The sequence below is a fragment of the Rhincodon typus genome, chromosome 12, assembly GCF_021869965.1.
Source record: "Rhincodon typus isolate 14 chromosome 12, sRhiTyp1.1, whole genome shotgun sequence".
Lineage (NCBI taxonomy): Eukaryota > Metazoa > Chordata > Chondrichthyes > Orectolobiformes > Rhincodontidae > Rhincodon > Rhincodon typus.
Genome location: NC_063343.1, coordinates 27640226 through 27658393, shown reverse-complemented (window position 1 = coordinate 27658393; position 18168 = coordinate 27640226). Strand labels below are relative to the sequence as shown.

General features: G+C 42.4%; 1 protein-coding gene across 1 annotated transcript in view; it reads right to left on the bottom strand.

The window, feature by feature from the left end:
- LOC109915258 (rho guanine nucleotide exchange factor 37-like) overlaps positions 1–18168 on the bottom strand; it is a 256581-nt gene that overhangs the window by 80598 nt on the left and 157815 nt on the right. Inside the window, exon 4 of the mRNA XM_048603948.1 lies at positions 10328–10506. Coding sequence (XP_048459905.1) covers positions 10328–10506 — 179 coding nt within the window. The remainder of the gene's footprint in view (positions 1–10327; positions 10507–18168) is intronic.

The following is an 18168-nucleotide window of genomic DNA, read 5'->3' as shown; positions in this document are numbered from 1 at the left end:
ATAGTGTTTTCACCCAGTAAGCAAAAATGAGCTAATGCTTCCAGTGGAATGCTTGCTCAAAATTTCCGTATTCCACAAGAGTTTGAATGGATTGTCCCACCCAAAATATTCAGCTGTTTTTCTCCTTTGGATACTGACTGTACACTTCTTCATATTTTCTGTTTTTTATGAATTCGACAAAAATTCTTGAGATTGAAACTTCCCATTAGCAGAGGATGCGAGTAGGGCTGGCTTTTTGGTGGTAATCATAACAGAAACATGGTAATGGGAAAATTTAAATGCGTAATTTCTGTGAGCAAGATTTCATTAAGGACAGGCCAGCATGATCTGTAACTGCGACAGTGGTCCCAGCATTAAAATCAGTCGCCCCAGTTCCATAGGTATTGGGCTTTAGGCCTCTTTTCCACGAGGCTGGTGCATGACTGAAGAAACTTTCATGGTCAGTCACCTCTTGGAATTCACACTGCTAATATTTCCTGGCAGAAATTATAGATTACCACAAAGCCATGACTGGAAATATTGTATAAAATAGGAAGAAACATTAAGTAGGTTACATGGCAGGAGCCGACAGTCTATGCTTTAGATAACTGAGGTTGATGGAAATAATCAGAACTGTTGCAATATATTAAACATATCACACATTCAACAATTTACATCATATTTCAGAGGCTTATGTAGCTATCTCATCAATTCTCGTCTACTCGCACAGCCAGCAGAGTACTTTGCAAGAAGCTGACAACAATATTAGGCCAGAAGCATTTTGCATTCTTGGGCAGGAGTCTGCCTTCAGATGCATCCAAACACTTTCAGGTCCCAATCCCAAACATCAAAAGGGAGGTATGAACTTAGTCACATGCTGTCACTTTCCTGGATGTTGAAGGCTAATACCACAGAGGACAGCCAATATTTGTTAGTGTCAAAAGGAGATAGGTGAGGTGAAAACAAAAGACATGGAAATGACTATTCTGTTTAAGGAATACAACACCAGATCACTCTAATGCAAGTTATTTTTGGATACTACTGTTTTTACATTCCATCAATGTGGGTCCAATTTAGAGGCATGTTGGCAGCATTTTAGATTCAGTATGTATGCTCCAGTTCGTCGAAGGGAGGAACAAAGACCTGGCATCCAAAGTAGGGCTTCCTTAGGCTTCATCAATTGAGATACCACCCTTGAAGTACTGTGTGAGAGAGATACAAGGTACTGTTTCAAGTGGGTGACAGGAGAAAGCCACCCAGCCAAACAGAGCAGAAGGTGGCAGAATTTGTGAGCTGCAGGAGTGTCTTGTAGACGAGCTGAGTGGAGTGCTGTGAGAGGGTTAATGGTGGAGGGTGAACACAGAAGTACAGCTTTATAACTGTGGGCTTCTCATGCATCCTAAACAAGGGACTCTGTATCATTATTTCATACTAGTGCATGTTATGTTAGCACTGTTTTTCACCCACATTATTTGGTCCTTATGCAGAATTAGAAAGGGTGATGTTTGAAGCATGGCAGAGCATGGCACTGGACTTCAGGAGGCGGTGACAGAGGCAATGGAGGACAGAGACAGCTAGGCTAAGCTGGGCACAGCTGCAGGACCTCCACGAATTACAACAAAGGAACTTTAGTTTGCCCAAGCAGCAGAGAAACATAGACCTGCATGTTGTTGTTACTCCAAAGTAATGCAGGGTCACGAACTGAGAATGGACAAGCTCATACAGCTGATATATACCACCATGGCTCAGGGTTTTGAATGCATAAGACAGTGGTTATCCTCATAGAGAAGTGTGTGCAGCAGCATTTGGCGTGTTTGCAGAATGTCACACTCTGCAGCATTGACCAGTCAGTGATACAAAGAGGCATGGAGTGGTTATCAGTTGCACCTGAGCAAGCAATCTAGAGGGCCATCAAATGATTGAGGCAGTCACTGAAGTGAACAAATGTGCTCCCTCACAGATATTATTACAATTATTAGCCTCCTTGCACTTGTTGTCTGCGGAAACACTCGTATAACAAGGCCCAGTGGCAATGATCCAGGTACACTAGCCTCTGGAGATGCCCAATTGACATGTACACGGCCATGATAACTTAAACAGGCATCGCAACCACAAGAAGAAAAATGAACAGACTGCCTCCACTTCAGCTGGAGTTAAAGTGGACCACCACGTAGAAGTGGGTGACAGTTTCTTTATTCATTTATGGGATGCGAACGTGGCTGACTGGGCCAGCATTGCTGTCAGTCCCTAGCTGCCCTTGAGAAAGTGGTGGTGAGCTGCATTCTTGAATTCCTGAAGTCCTACAGGCACATCCATAGTGCTGTCAGAGAGGTGAATTCAGGATTTTGAGCCCGCAACGCTTAAGTAGGTGTGTTATATTTCCAAGTTAATGTGACTTGGAGGGTAACTTGCATGTGATGTTGTTCCCATGTAATTGCTGCCCTTGTCCTTCTGGCACTGCTAAGTGGTTAGCACTGCTGCCTCACATCACTGGGAATCTGGGTTCAATTCCAGCCTTGGGTGATAGTGTGGAGTTTGTACAATCTCCCTGTGTCTGCATGGATTTCTGCTGGGTGTTCCTCAGTCCAAAGATGTGCAGATTAGCTGGACTGGCAATGCTAAATTGCCCATAGTGTTTAGGGATGTGCGAGCTAGGTGGATTAGCAATGGTAAATACAGGGTTACAGGGATTAAGTAGGGAGCTGGGTTTGGGTGGGATGCTCTTCAGAGGGTTGGTGAGGACTTGATGGGCCGAATGGCCTCTTTCCACACTGTGGGGATTATATGATTCTGGATGGTAGTGATCATGGATTTGGAAGGTGCTGTGTAAGGAGCCTTGGTGAATTTCTGCAGTGCATCTTATACATTGTTAGGTAGTAGCATTACGTACATCGATGGTGGAGGGAGTTCATATTTGTGGCTGTGGTGCCAATCAAGTGAACTGTTTTGTCCTGAATTATGTAAAGTTGAAGCTGCACTCATCCAGGCAAGTGGAGAATATTCCATCACAATCCTGACTTGTAAATGATGGACAGGTTCTGGGCAGTTACTAACTTCACAGTTCCTAGCATCTGGCCTGCTCTTTTTGCCATTGTATTTATAATGGCTCATCCAGTTCAGTTTCCAGTCAATGGTAATCCCAGACTGTTGATAGAGGGGGTTTCAGCAATGGTACTACCATTGAATGTCAAGAAGCACTGGTTATATTGCCTCTTGTTAGAGACGGTCAATGTTTGGCACTTGTCCAGGTCTTGCTGCCTGTGGCATTGACTGTTTCAATACCTGAAGAATGACAAATGATACTGAACACTACGCAATCATCAGTGAAGTACCCACCCTAGGCCTTATGATCGAGGAAAGGTCATTTATGAAGCAGCTGAAGATGGTGGGGACTAGGACAATACTCTGAGGAACTCCTGCACAGATGTCTTGGAGCTGAGGTGACTGTCCCTCCAAAAACCACAACTATCATCCTACATGCCTGGTATGACTTCAACCAGTGGAGGTATTTCCCTTCAATTTCCTTTGACTTTAGTTTTGCTAGGGCTTCTTGATGTAGCCTTGAGATCCAGGGCAGTCACACTTGATGCCCTTGTCGCAGCCTCGATAGCTAAAGACGCTGGCATGGTAGGGAGTGTTAGGGCTCCTCAGACTGCATGCTCCGGGCCAGCCACATCCTTCTCTCTCTCTCTCTCATTTTCCATCTTTTTCATTCTCTTTTCTTTCACTTTCTGCCGTTTTTGGGAAGCGGGAGCGGTGTTGAAGGGTCATCAGCAGCAGTGGTGGTGGGATCGAGGACCTTGGACACTAAAAAAAAAATTCATGGTGTGGAGCATGGTTACGGGAATAGTCAGCTAAAAGGAACAAGGTGTAGGTATAATTGGGTTATTTTTGGCTGGAGACTACTGGAGTGCCACAAGGTTCAGTGTTGGAATGTCAACTGTTCACAATTTGTTTAAATGATTTGGATGAAGGGACCAAATGTATAGCTGTTAAATTTGCTGATGAAACAAAGACAATGAGTATGGTAAGTTGTGAAAAGGGCAGAAGGAGTCTACAGAAGGTTAATTGAGTAGGCAAGAATTTGGCAGTTGGAGCATGATGTTGGAAAATATGAACTTATCCATTTAGGCAGGAAGAATAGAGGAGTAGCATATTACTTAAATAATGAGAGACTGCAGAATCCTGAGGTACAGTGGATTCTAGATGTCCTGGTATATGAATCACAAGAAGTTAGTATGCAGTTACCTGTGGAATTTTTTACTACAGAAAGCAGCCAAAGCCAAAGCATTGTATGATTTTAAGGTGGTGCTGTACATAGCACTCAGGGCTAAAGGGATCAAACGATATGGAGGAAAAGGAGATCAGCCATGATCATAATGATTGAAGGAGCAGGCTGCTCCTGCTCCTATTTTCTATGCTTCTATGCAAGTTACAGCAAGTAATTAGGAGGGCAAAATAAAATAATTTATCGCAAGAGGAATGTAATATAAAGGTGTAGCGTTTTTCCCCAGTTGGACAGGGTATGAATAAGAGCACATCTAGACAACTGTTTGAAGTTTTAATATTCTTATTTAAGAAATGATATAATTGTATTAGAAGCATATTGAAAATGGTTAAGTCATCTGGAAATCAGGATAATTTTTTTGCAAAATGCAACAAAACCTGTACTTACACCAAGCATAGCTGGTGCACCATCAGTTTTTTTTAAAATTCATTCACTAGATGTGGGGATCACTGGCTAGGCCAGCATTTATTGCCCATCCCTAATTGTCCAGAGGGCAGTTAAGAGCCACATGTAGTCCAGACCAGGAGAGGATAGCAGATTTCCTTCCCTAAAGGACATCAATGAACCTAATGTGTTATTCCCAACCATCGACAGCGGTCAACATTAGACATTTTTAATTCTTTAAAATTTCACCAGTGAACCCAGGTCCCCAGAACACTACCCAGGTCTCTGAATTAATAGTTTAGCAATAGTATCACTGGGTCATTTCGTCCCCTATGATAGAAACAAGTTGATTGGATTGTTTTTCTCAAGCACATATATTTTGAATTATCATAGAATTAATTGTAGATTTCTCACACAATGTTCTTTCTTTAAGAGGCAAAGGGTTGAGAAAATCCTCTTTAGTTGCTAAGTTTTTAAAATCCACATGTATCATTGGTGTAGTGTATTTGCATGGATTGAGAATTGGTTATCATACAGAAGACAGAGTCTTTTACAGGTTGGAGAAACATAACGAGCTGAGTACCGCACAAATCAGTTCCAGAGTCTCATTTATTGTCTACATTAATGACTTGGAAGAGAAGCATTGTGCGTTGTATCCAAATTTGTTGATGGTACAAAAATAGGTGAGATGGCATGCTTGTGTTGAGGACATCCGGAATCCACAAGGTAATATTGATAAATTGAGTGAGTGGGCAAAAACATGGCAGATGGAGTTTAATGCAGGAAAATGTGACGTCACTTAGGTAGGAAGAACCAAAAATTATTGTTTAAATGGAGATGGACTCCAGCAAAGTGCAATGCAATGGAATCTGGGTGTCCTTGTGCATGAAACACAAAAGGTTAACATATAGTTGCAGCAAATAGCTAAGAAGAAAACTAATATTTTGGCTTTTATTACTAATGGGTTGGAGTTTAAAAATAGGAAAGTCTTGTTACAACTGTACAGGGTGTTGGTGAGGTTGCACCTGGAGTACAGTCTGGTTCCTGTTATGTCCTGGCATTGGAGGCAGTTCAAAAAGGATTCACTAGGGTGATTTCAGGGACATAGACAAGAACAGTTAAACAGGTTTAGAAGAGGGGTGATCTTATTAAAATCTACAAAATTCACAAGGATTTGACAGGGTAATGTTGGGAAGGTGCATCTACTAATGGGGGAATCTCCAAGTAAGGGACATACTACAGATTATGAGGATACTCATGTAAAATTGGGATGCAAAGGAGTTTCTTCTCCCAAAGGGTAGTGAATGTCTGGAATTCTCTACCCCAGAGACTTGTGGAGGCAATATCACTGAAAGTATATAAAGAGGAAGTAGAGAGACTTGTGAACTGTCAGGGAGTTGAGGTCTAAGGTGAACTGCATGAAAGATGAGTTGAAGCCTAGGACAGTTCAGCTATGATTTAATTGAATGGCCAGGCAGGCTTCAGGGGCTGAACAGCGACTCCTACACCTTTTTCAGATGCTCCCATGCTCTTATGAGAGAACCATATAGTGAGTAGATTTGAGGATGAAGACCTTATATTGAGTTACATGGACAATCAGAACTATGAGTCAACTATGGTACAAAGGCCTCAAGAGAATGCATGCTTTATACTTTTAAAACATTAAGAAACTTTGTTTACTTTTAATTATACATTAATTTGTTCCCTTTGCACCAATACCTACTGTTCAGTTTTCTGGCCAGGTTATTAGTATGGAGTTAGGCAGAATTACTGGAGGGGTATGTTGTGCTTACACGACTCAAACCTCAGTTTGTAAAGGGCATTTGCCTATTACAGAGAGGAAGGTGGACTGAACGATGCTGAGTAACTCCCTAAATCCAAACTTGTAGCTTCGGTTTCCACCTTGCAGAGGTTAGTTTACTCCCAGAGGAATGCAGAGAATGACAGCCTTAGCAGTATTCAATGCCACGTGATATGCACGTAATTGTACACAGTGATCAGTACCTCCCAAGGTAGTCTATACGGAAATTTAAATTGTCTGAAGCTTTGACAGATTGAAAGAAATCACAAGAATGACGTACAAGGTGCTTTATATCTAGTATCAGGTTGTTCTGAAGATTGCGCACTAAAAATGAAAATGACTCCAATGTTCATAGAATCCTTAGAATCCCTAGTGTGGAAACAGGCCTTTCGGCCCAACAAGTCCACACCGACCATCAGAGCATACCACCCAGACACATGCCCCTATAACCCACCTAGCCTACGCATCCTTGAACACTATGGGCAATTTAGCATGGCCAATCCACCTAGCCTGCACATCTTTGGACTGTGGGAGGAAACCAGGGCATCCAGAGGAAACCCACGCAGACAAGGGGAGAACGTGCAAACTCCACACAGACAGTGACCCGGGGATGGAATCGAACTGGGGAAAAACACTATGGGCAATTTTAGCATGACCATTCCACCTAACCTGCATATCTTTGGACTGTGGGAGGAAACCCATGCAGACACATGGAGAATGTATAAACTTAACACAGGCAGTCACCCGAGGTTGGAATTGAACCAAGGTCCCTGGTGCTGTGAGGCAGCACTACCAACCGCTGAGCCACCGTGCTGCCCCATATTATTTAATCTTACTGCACCCATTACTGCAAATGGGTGCAAATTCAGCTCCAGCAGCTAAACTTAAGGAAGGCTGTTGATTGCTTTTGTGGCAAGCCACAGATGACTTTGGCAAACATTCCCTTGTGGTCCATGGTCTAGAGGTCTCTGGCCTGCTGGGGGTCTCCTACACAGGTACAGGTCCAACCTCTTCAGCCTGAGCTGGTGGAAGCATTTGAGTCTCTAACATAGGGGAGACGTTGTAGCAGGGCACCTCTCAAGTGTCCAGAGATAACAATCCCCTGGGAGCCTGTGAGCCACTTCTCCTGCACCTTTTTCATACACAATGGTACCTCCAACACCCATTGAGGGAATGGGGCACCTAGAGGAACATCAGGGTCTCTGCAGCTCCCTCTCACTGAGCCAGTGAATGAATGCATCCCTGGCTCAAGCAATAGAGTGAAGACCCCTGTGCATATCTGGCAGATACTGATTCTTCTGCTGGACCTGGCTTGCATGCCTTTGTATGATCTCTGGCACCTCTTCCAGACAATTCTCTGCTTGTCTCTGCATCTCCATCAGCTTGGTAATGGCTGGTTCAAGAGTCTCCTCATCTGTACTGGGCTCAGCAGTGGGCTGTTCCCCTGCCATCTTCAGATTGTCAGACAGTTTAGCTGTTTCTTGCTCCTCTAACGGCAGGCTCGAGTCGATGCTCTGCTCACCAAGTTGTTACCTCCAAGCCTACTCCAGATTAAATACCACTGTGGTGAATGACTCTCTGCTGGCGGAGAATAGGGAGGAAGGTTTGGCCAGTGCATCCTCTGAGATACACGACTATTCCACATAATTTGAGGAGCTGGTAGAGATTGGCCTGAGGGTAGGGCTTCTTTTTTTGTTCTTGCTTGAGACTGGTTTCCAGATGCTGCATAGAACAATATAAAAGGCTGAATCTTATTTTGTTTTTGTTCAGTGTGAGCTGGGTCGGGTTGTGTTGAGAGGGTTTTTCAGCTCAAGGCCTGGCATTTTTAATTGCCATATCTTACCAACCTCACTTCAGTAACTACTGACCCCATCCCTAACAGCATTTGTCCTGAGCAATTCCCTCAACAACTTACCACTCACCAGATATCCGGGAATTGACCAGCATTCCTGGTGCTGGTCTTTAAAAGCCTGTGGTGTACCTGGAACAAGCACGGTCAACCAGAGTTGCCCTGTGTGGTTTCTATTTGCCTTGGACATGGCAGACAAAGGGAAATTGGCATGTCTCTTTATGGGCAAGGATCTGGAGGTCCTGCTGGACAAGGTGGTGCAACAGGTGGGAGGTCTTCTTCCCCATGGATCAGCAGTGGAGACTATGAAACCAGACTATGCCAGCCTGGTCTGAGGCTGTTACCCAGGTCAGTGTTGTCTCAGCCATTTGCAGGAATGCACAGTAACACAGGAAGCAAGTCAACGAGCTTATCCACTACGTCAGTTTAAATTCCACCATCTTTTCTCCGATAGCTCACATCCATTCTCTCCCTGCATCCATTCTCTCCCACAAGGTGAGACAGAAGTAAATAGTAACTTTGGTTGAGAGGGCAAAAGGACAAGAAGGCAAGGCAACAATGCTGCGAGCGTCTAGGGAGGCTCGAGTCAGTAAACACTCTAACAAGTGAATAGGCAAGAGATGCAGCCTGGTTCAGTCCATATGGGGAGTGCATGCTCCTGAGTGCACTGTATCCTTACTGCAGCATTGCAATTATAGTTGCTGGTACAGTTCAAAATGCAGCAGTAAACTGCAGAAGTAATTGGATCAGAGATGTGCCATGGCAATTCTTAGAGGCATATGTCAAATGAAAATGTCCATGGAACTGGGTGCATGTTGCTCGTGCCCATGGACCGTCCGCTGACATGTTGGTGCCTTGTGTCCATCATAGAGGCCCTTTAGAACAAACAGTGAGCTAAAAGTTGCCTGGTATTTACTCTGACTTCCATATTAAGAATTCTTGCCATCTAGTTTGCTTGCCAAGATAGAAAGCTGAATATTAATGAGGCAAATGTGGCATTAATAAGGTGTTTACCAAGCAATAATAAATGTACATTTATTGTCCCCCCCCCCACATATATAGATTGATACCAGATGCTGTCATAAAAGTTTGCTGCTATTTTAGCACTACACAACCCAGCATGATAGTGGCGGATTATCAGTATATGACACAACATCACATTACACTGGCACATCACATCAGGCAGTACTGCTATGGTTTAAACAGAGCTACACTGGTAGATGCAATGAAGTGGCAGCCATTAATTGTACATGAAACATGAAATGGGGATCCCTGGCATTCAGTCTTATATGTGACAGTCTTCTGTTGTGCAACATTACAATGCTAACTCAAATTCATGGGGGCGTATAGTGCACAGTGGCGCACATTGTGGTAGTATGCAGCAGATCATTCATCCTGCTGCAGCACTGGAACCAGGTTTTCTTGAACCGCCCATGGCGCTGACTGCCAACGTCACCTCTGCCCATGCTGCTTCTGTCAAATGGGATGGCCACTTTTTGCAATCCATAGGGAATGGGATACCACACTCTCCTGAACATTCTACGGTAGAATATATGCAGAGGCACTACTGAGGCTTGGCACTGATTTTTGTATCGTGTCTAACATCTCCAGGGACATGAGGGAGGCAATTATCAGACATTGAGTGGTGCTGCTAGATTTCAGACAATGAAATGCTGTTTGACTGCCTTTTAAATGTGATGCCCTGAAGTTGGAGCCAAGAAGATCCTGGGCAAGGACAGAACTTCCTGTCCTTCTGCACAAGTAAAAATTGGTGTTTTACTCATGCATCCATATGCAATCAGCTGTGAAGAACTTAAGTATTCACTCAAGAAAACCTGACTGAGTCCCACTAGAACTACCTCATGCCCTAAGGCCAGTCTCCACATAGTCTCAAAAAGCTATGTTTCTGCCACATGACACTGACACGAGTGACCTTCAGAAAGTTCTGTCTCCATTTTTGAATTTAAGCCCAAAGTTTTTACAGTATTCTATAGTCTGTCAAATGTTTTCTCCAAATGATTATTACCTGTTTGAATTGTAAATGGTTCCGGATATCTGTTGCACACAGGTGTAGTAAAGTCAGATAGCGTTTTTCAGTTTCAACCAATTCTTTTATAGCTTTCATTTGTTTTTCTTCCATTTTACTGGCTGATGTAAATTTGCCACTTAGTTCCTCATATGATGAATCATCCATGGTAACTATGCCTGCAGGAGACACAATTAGAATTAATGTAGTTATACTGAATAGATGCCTCTCTGTGGCCTTTTGGCTGATCTACTCAGAAAGAATTGATAATATGATCTCGTAGTTGAATCTAAGCATAGTTCTTGTGTAACCTGATCTTGATTTGTAAATCACAATTTCTTGTAAACCTGAAATCTAATTCCATAATTCTAATCCAGGTCCTTACGCTGCTCCTTACGATACGATTCCCAAAGTAATCCATATTAAACAGAATGCAACAACACCCCAGTTATACCTGCCTACATAACAACATAACCAGCCTGTGTTTGTTTGCTGCAAGCAATCATGGAATGTTCTAGTCAATTATTGCTTCATGAGCCGTCCTACTTATCAGTAACTGTACTAAGCTAGTTTTTTTCAACAATAATTACTTCACTATATAAATACCTTCTCAACACATTTCAATTTTCTTATATAAACTGACTTTTAAGTCAAAATAAACGTTTCACATTGCGCAGTTTTCACTTCTGCTTCTGAAGCACTGACAAAAACTACAGGCTAGCAGAGAGGTTTGCTGCCAAAGCAATATCTGCAGCTGTGCTCTCATTGGCTAATTTTAACTCCACAGTTCGGCATCAAAAGAATCCAAAAACAAGCCTCGTGATTGCTTTAAAGTACAAATGTCACATTTGTTTTCATAATCTCTCAATTCTGTACAGAATTCTGTACAGTTACTGGGTATGTTAGTAAGGACTTTTGTGAGTGTGTCTGTGTGTGCGTGTGTGCATACTATGTACTTTTGTGCCATGGCACTTAGTGGTCCTCTTTTATTTGATTGCCAAATAAATGTGTGAAGTAAATTTTCCAGCAGGATGTGAATCTCAATATTTTAAGAATAATAAGAGAACTTCCTTCTTGCATTGATATAAATGAAAATGTCAGCGCATAGTTATGGTATTTCTACCACTCCCTGTAATTGTTGCATGTTTCGCAATAAGTAGAATGTGGAGTGAAATTGAGAACGGGATATATGTGTTATTTGCTTCTTGTGTGACCCCTAAAAAATATGCCTGGAATTTAGACCTTCAGCATATCAAAATACCAGCTGTTTCTTCACAGAAATACTATGGTATTCAACTGTGTAATTATGTATGTCAGGAAAAGAAAACAATGTGAACAGTATCTACAGTCCACATTCAGTATCATAGCATTATATTGTCTTAAGGCTTTCTCAATCTGCAGATCATCACAATGGTTTATCCCACTTGACCCGTTTATGTTACCACAAATAAATTCAGAAGATTATTTTGTTTAAAGCCAACCTGTGAACAAAATTATTTGGAAACTGTACACAAAACTATTTGACCAATTTGGAAGAGTAAAAGTAAGCAAAAAAATTGAATTTTCCCAGCTCCTGAAAAATGTGGGCAATGATGACTAGGTTTTTGAAAATACGACAAGATCAGAATAATGAGATTCTCAACTTTTCAAAAAAGCATTCTGATTTTCTGTTCAAAGTTTGAATAGCAAAATCAGAATCTTGCTTGTCGGTGCCATAAGGTCTATTTCCGGGAATTTATATCTCATTCGTATCTAATCTTGCCTCACTTATGTGCAATTTCCTATTCTCCCAAATGCCACAGAGGAACTATACAGTGATTTCTTCTGACATGAAAGTCAGAGCAGGTACCTCGCAACTCCAGGTTGCCACTTTTTCTTTTGGGCCTATATTTTGGACAGTAGTCCCCAACTTCTCAGGGTACGTTCCATGAGTAGCACTGCCTGCAAACCCCATCTACGGAAGGTGGCATCAGACATGCACTAGCCTCACCACATCATCATGTCACATCTCCGATCCACTTAAAAATAGTTTTCCATTTGGAATGCACCAAGACCTCACATTGTAATGCTGGGACTGCCAGACCACTTTGCATGCAGAGGTAAGCACACATCTCATGCATTAAAGTAGGAAATACTGAAGGGCTCTTTGCTTGCTCTTAGTGCGTATTCACTTTGTGTCTACTTGAATTCTCACAGCATTTCTGCCTTGCCTTGCCTTTTTGCATTTTTCTGCCTCATTCGGAATGCTCAGGCTCATAGTACTTTTGTAGTGTCTTGCTTTTAGCACAGACATAAACCCATATAGCTTTTTGTGCTTGTCAGCAGTAATCAGTCAAGGGAGCAAAGATGTTGCTGTACAGCATAATACTATGCTAATATCACACCCACAGCATGTAACAGCAGCTTATGCAGCAAACATTTAGCCATTTGGCGAAGCACATGCAAGGTCTCAAAGTCTAAGGGGAGTTGTCATTGGTCAAGTCAAGGTGGACAGTTGTCAATCAAGGTGTTCCATCACAGTCGGTCAAGAGCATCGCCAAGCTCAGTCCAGGGGCTTGGACGCAGCCAGTTGGCCACTGGAATGGTCAGTGTCATTACCCAGGAATGGGCCACAGTCAGTCCTGCAGGTCCGGTACAATTAGTCCAAGGATTCACGGTATGTCAGTCATGGAGCTGCAGAGAGATCTGTCTGGGATTAGCTACCTCATCAGTCAGGGTTGCACCTCCAAGTTAGTTGGAGATTGGCCACAGACAGACCTGGGGTGTCTGCTCACTAAATGTCAAGGGGCGGGGTTATCAGGAGCCACTGCTTTGTTGGAAAGATGTAAAAGTCAGTTCTGAGCTTTGGAGGCAGCAAGCTGAAATGCAAAGGGGACAATGATTTTGAAGGGAGACAACTCAATGCAAGGGTGGAAGAAGATTGTGCATTAGAGAATATGGATTACTATGGGAAGAGGTATCTTTGATTTGTAAATTATCTAATTTACTGGCCTTTAAGTTATTAGACTGTGCAAAAGCATTAAATATGGGCAGACTTCAATTCTTAATGACAGTTAAATTTGCAGATAAACACATATCTCTACAAAAACTGGGAGAAACACAAGAAATTGTTGGAAATCATTCTTTTCGAGCAGCATTTGTGGAGAAAAGGGTGCATATTGGTAATATAACAGAAAATGGGGGACATGATGTTACAAGTTATGAAAGGAGAACTTAAACTAGGAGAAATGAGGACTGCAATGCTTTTGGACAATTTTGAGAAGCAAAGAAACTATGGCACATAAAATATGATAATGAACCCAGAAATACCCAGAATATAGTTAATCGATGTATTGCCTATAATTCAAAGTAAAATTATGCCATGAATTGTTCCAAAGAGCATAAGAGCATTCGAAACTCAACATGAAACAAAAGGTTCAAAGAAGAATACGGAGATTTTGATCAAAAAGAGGGCATTACTTTGGTCGCAAAAAGCTGCAGGCCAGAGATGAATGTGTCGGTAGTGGAATCTTTCAATAGTGCAACATTAGACAGTGGAATAGGCTGAATAACACACTACCAAGAATCTAAATAATAAGGGTCAGAACAAATTAAGGTATTTTGAGAGTACCACCAACTTCACATTTGGAAACGTTAACACACTAAAATCTTTACAAAGTGTAGGCATGCCTCAAAAACATGCCAGAATTATTCATTTTGTTAGCCAGATATGGTATCCAGTGAAATACCATTATTATTAAGGATGCCATTGATGAAGAAAGCACAAATGAAGCTGATAATAGAAAATGACAAAGCAATTGTATTTGAATCTGAATTTGCAATTTACACAATTGGGTCACTGTTGCATTGCTTTAGTGGAATCTCTCCACTAAAGAATTTTTTTAAAATATTACTGATATCAGGGAGCAGAGATTTAGAAGAGTAAAAATATAAATTGAGGAATATTTAACAAATGATTCGTCCATCCATCCTAAACAAGGTTTAAAGTGTTATTAAAGGATGTAGGAATAAGGAATGTTAAGTACTGCAAGCTTAGTTTTTCATCATTCATGGGATCTGGGTATTGCTGGCTGAGCCACTGTGTATTGCCCATCCCCAGTTGTTTTTGAGAAGGTGGTGGTGAACTGCTTTCTTGAACTGCTGTGGTCTTCTTGGTGCAAATAGATCCACAATGCTGTTCAGACGGGAGTTCTAGGATTTTGTCTCAGCAGCACTGAAGGAACAGCAATATAACGAACAGTGTTCCAAGTCAGTACGGGGAGTGGTGTGAAGGGGAGCTTTGAAGAGGTGTTGTTCCTATGTATGTCTTACCCTTGTCCTTCTGGATGGAAGTGGTCACAGTTTTGAAAGGTGCTGTCTCAGGAACTTTGGTAAATTTTAGCACTGTATTTTGTAGATAATACACATTGCTGATAATGATCATCAGTGGTGGAGGGACTGAATGATTGGCTTCACATTCACAAATAATCAAGTGGTCTGCTTTGTCCTGGATGGTGTCCACTTTCTTGAGGACCGCACTTGTCCAGGTAAATGGGGAATATTCCATCACACTCCTGACATGTGCCTTGTAAATGATGAACAGACTTTGGGGAGTCAGGAGGTGAGTTACATGCTGCCTAGCTTCCTAGTCTCTGCCTTACTCTTGTACCCATAGTGTTTATATGGCTAATCCAGTTCAGTTTCAGGACAATCATAACTACCAGGAAGCTGATAGTGGGGGATTCAGCAATGGTCATGAGATAGAAGGGCAAGAGACAAAGGTTAGACTCTCTTGCTGGCAATGGTCATTGCCTGCTGTTAATGTGGAGTCAATATGTTACTTGCCATTTGTCGGGCCAGGCCTAGATATTGTCCACGTAATGCTGCATTTGGACATGGATTGCTTCAATATCTTAGAATGTGTGATGAAATTGTCCAGTCAAAGAAACATAGAAAGTAAGTGCAGGAGTAGTCCATTCACACCTGCTCCAATCATTCAATATGATTACAGCTGATCACCCAACTTAGTACCATGTTCCTGCTTTCTCCCTATAACCTTTAATTCCTTTAGCCATAAGAACTATAATCTAACTCCTTCTTGGAAGCATTCAATGTTTTGGCCTCAACTGCTTTCTGATGCAGAGAATTCCACAGGCTCACCACTCTCTAAGTGAAGAAATGTCTCCTCATCTCAGTCCTAAATGACATATCCTTAAACTGTGGCCTCTCAGTTTTGGATTCACAGGTCATTGGGAACATACTGCACTTTCCTTCCAAAGCCATGACCGGTACCGTACAGAAGGGCAAGGGTGAGAGGTATATGGGGACACTACCTCCTCAAGTTCCCCTCCAAGCCACTCACCATCCTGGCATGGAAATATACCACCGTTTCTTCAGTGTTGCTGAGACAAAATCCTGCAACTCCTTTCTGAACAGCATTATCAATCGACTTACATGGTCTATAGGCCTGTTAAAATTTTATATGTTTCTATGAGATCCTTTCTCATTCTTCCAAACTCCAGTGAATACAGTGATCTCTCTTCAAACATCAGTCCTACTATCCCAGGAATCAGTCCGGTAAACCTTTGTTGCACTCCCTCTATAGCCAGAAAATCTTTCCTCACAGGAGAGCAAAACTACATACAATGGTCAAGGTGTAGTCTCACCAAGGTCCTGTACAATTGCAGCAAGACAGCCCTGTTCCTGTTATCGAATCTTTATACCATTAAGGCCAACTACCACGTACCTCTTTCATTGCCACTGCACCTACACGCTTACTTTCAGTGATTGCTGTACAAGGGCACCCGGGTTTCACTGCACCTCCCCCTTTCCTGATCTGTCGCCATTCAGAAAATAATCTGCCTTCTCTTTTTGCTAACAAAGTGGACATCACATTATACTTCATCTGCTATGCATTTGTCCACTGACTCGACTTGTCCAAATCACAGTGAAGTACGTCTTCATTCTCCCCACAGCTCACCCTCCCACACAGCTTTGTATCATCTGCAAATGTGGACATATTACATTTAGTTCCCTCACCTAAATCATTAATATGTATCATGATCATCAGCAAACATTTCTGTTTCTGGCCTTACAATGGACAGAAGATCATTGGTGAAGCAACTGAAGATATCTGGGGCTTGGACACAGTTCTGAGGAATGAGAGGCTTTGTGGTACTGTGGTAGCATCCCTACTACTGAGTCAGGAGGGCTGGGTTCAAATCCCACCTGTCCTGCAAGTATGTAGTCACATCTCTGAACAGTTTAATCAGTGAATAGCAACCTTGGGAAATGCCTACCAAGAGATCCTGGAACTGAGATGATTGACCTCCAATGACCACAATCATTCTTATTTGTGCCATGTATAACTCCAAGCAGCGAGACTCAGAGAGTCTTCCCTGATTCTCATTGATTCCAGTTTTGCTGGGGCTCCTGAATGCCACACTCAGTCAAAAGCGGCCTTGACATCAAGGACATTGACTCTCACCTCCTCACTGGAGTTCAGCTCCTTTGTCCATGTTTGCACCAAAGCTGTAATGAGGTCAGGAGCTGAGTGATCTTGGCAACATCCAAACTGAGCATCAGTGAGAAGGTTATTGCTGAGCAAGTCCTGCTTCATAGTGCTGTTGATGACAACTTCAATCGCTTTACTGTTGATTGAAAGTAGATTAATGGGGCAGTAATTGGCTAGGTTGGATCTGACCTGCATTTTTGTGTACAGGAAAACATTTATCAAATTATCAAGTAAATTTTGGTGTTGTAGCTGCACTGGAACACTGGGGCTGCTCAAGTTCTGGGACATGTCTTCAGTACGATTGAAGGAATGTTGGCAGTGCCCAGTCTTTGCAGTTTCCAGTGCCTCCAGCCATTTTTTGATATCATGTGTAGTTAATCAAATTGGCTGAAGACTGGCATCTATGATGCTGGCTGAGAAAAGGCAGATGTAGATCATTCGCTCGTTCTTCTGGCTGAAGACTGTTGGTAATGCTTCAGCCTTATCCTTATGGACTGCCGCACTCCCACATTATTGAGGATGTTGTACAGTCCCCACCTCCAGTGAGTTGTTTAATTGTTCACCACCATTCATGACTAGATGTGGTAAGACTACAAAGCTTAGACGTAATCCATTACTTGTGGAACTGCTTAGCCCTGTTATTACACGCAGCTTATGCTGTTTGCCATACAAATAAGTCCTGTTCTGTAGCTTCAACCTTGTTCACACCTCATTTTTTGGTATAAAAACAAAATACTACGGATGCTGGAGAAACTCAGCAGGTCTGGCAGCATCTGTGGCGAGAAATAGCGCCAATATTTCAAGTCTGCCATGACTGTGATTTTCTGAAGAAGTCTTACCAGACTTAAAACGCTGGCTCTGCTTCTCTCTACAGATGCTGTCAGACCTGCTGAGTTTATCCAGCATCCTCTATTTTTATTTTTAGGTATCCCTGGTGCTGCTCCTCGCATGCCCTCCTGCACTTTTCATTAAATGAGGGTTGATCCCCTAGCTTGATGGTAATAATAGAGTGAGGTATATGCTAGGTGAAGACGTTGCAGATTGTGTTAGAATATAATTCTGCAACTACTAATGACAAGTTGAGACATTTAATTGAGTTATTAGAATGAAGTATCATGTTGACATACTACTATTGGAGACGTGCTCAAGGCGAGTAAGACATTTAAAATTCGAGTTTAAAAACAGCGTACACTCAGATTTACAGTCCCGACTAACTCAATGAAATTGTAAGAGATAGTAAGAGCTGCTGATGCTGGACTCAGAGATAACACAGTGTGGAGCTGGAGGAACACAGCAAGCCAGGCAGCATCAGAGGGGCAGGAAAGTTGACGTTTCGGGTCGGGACCCT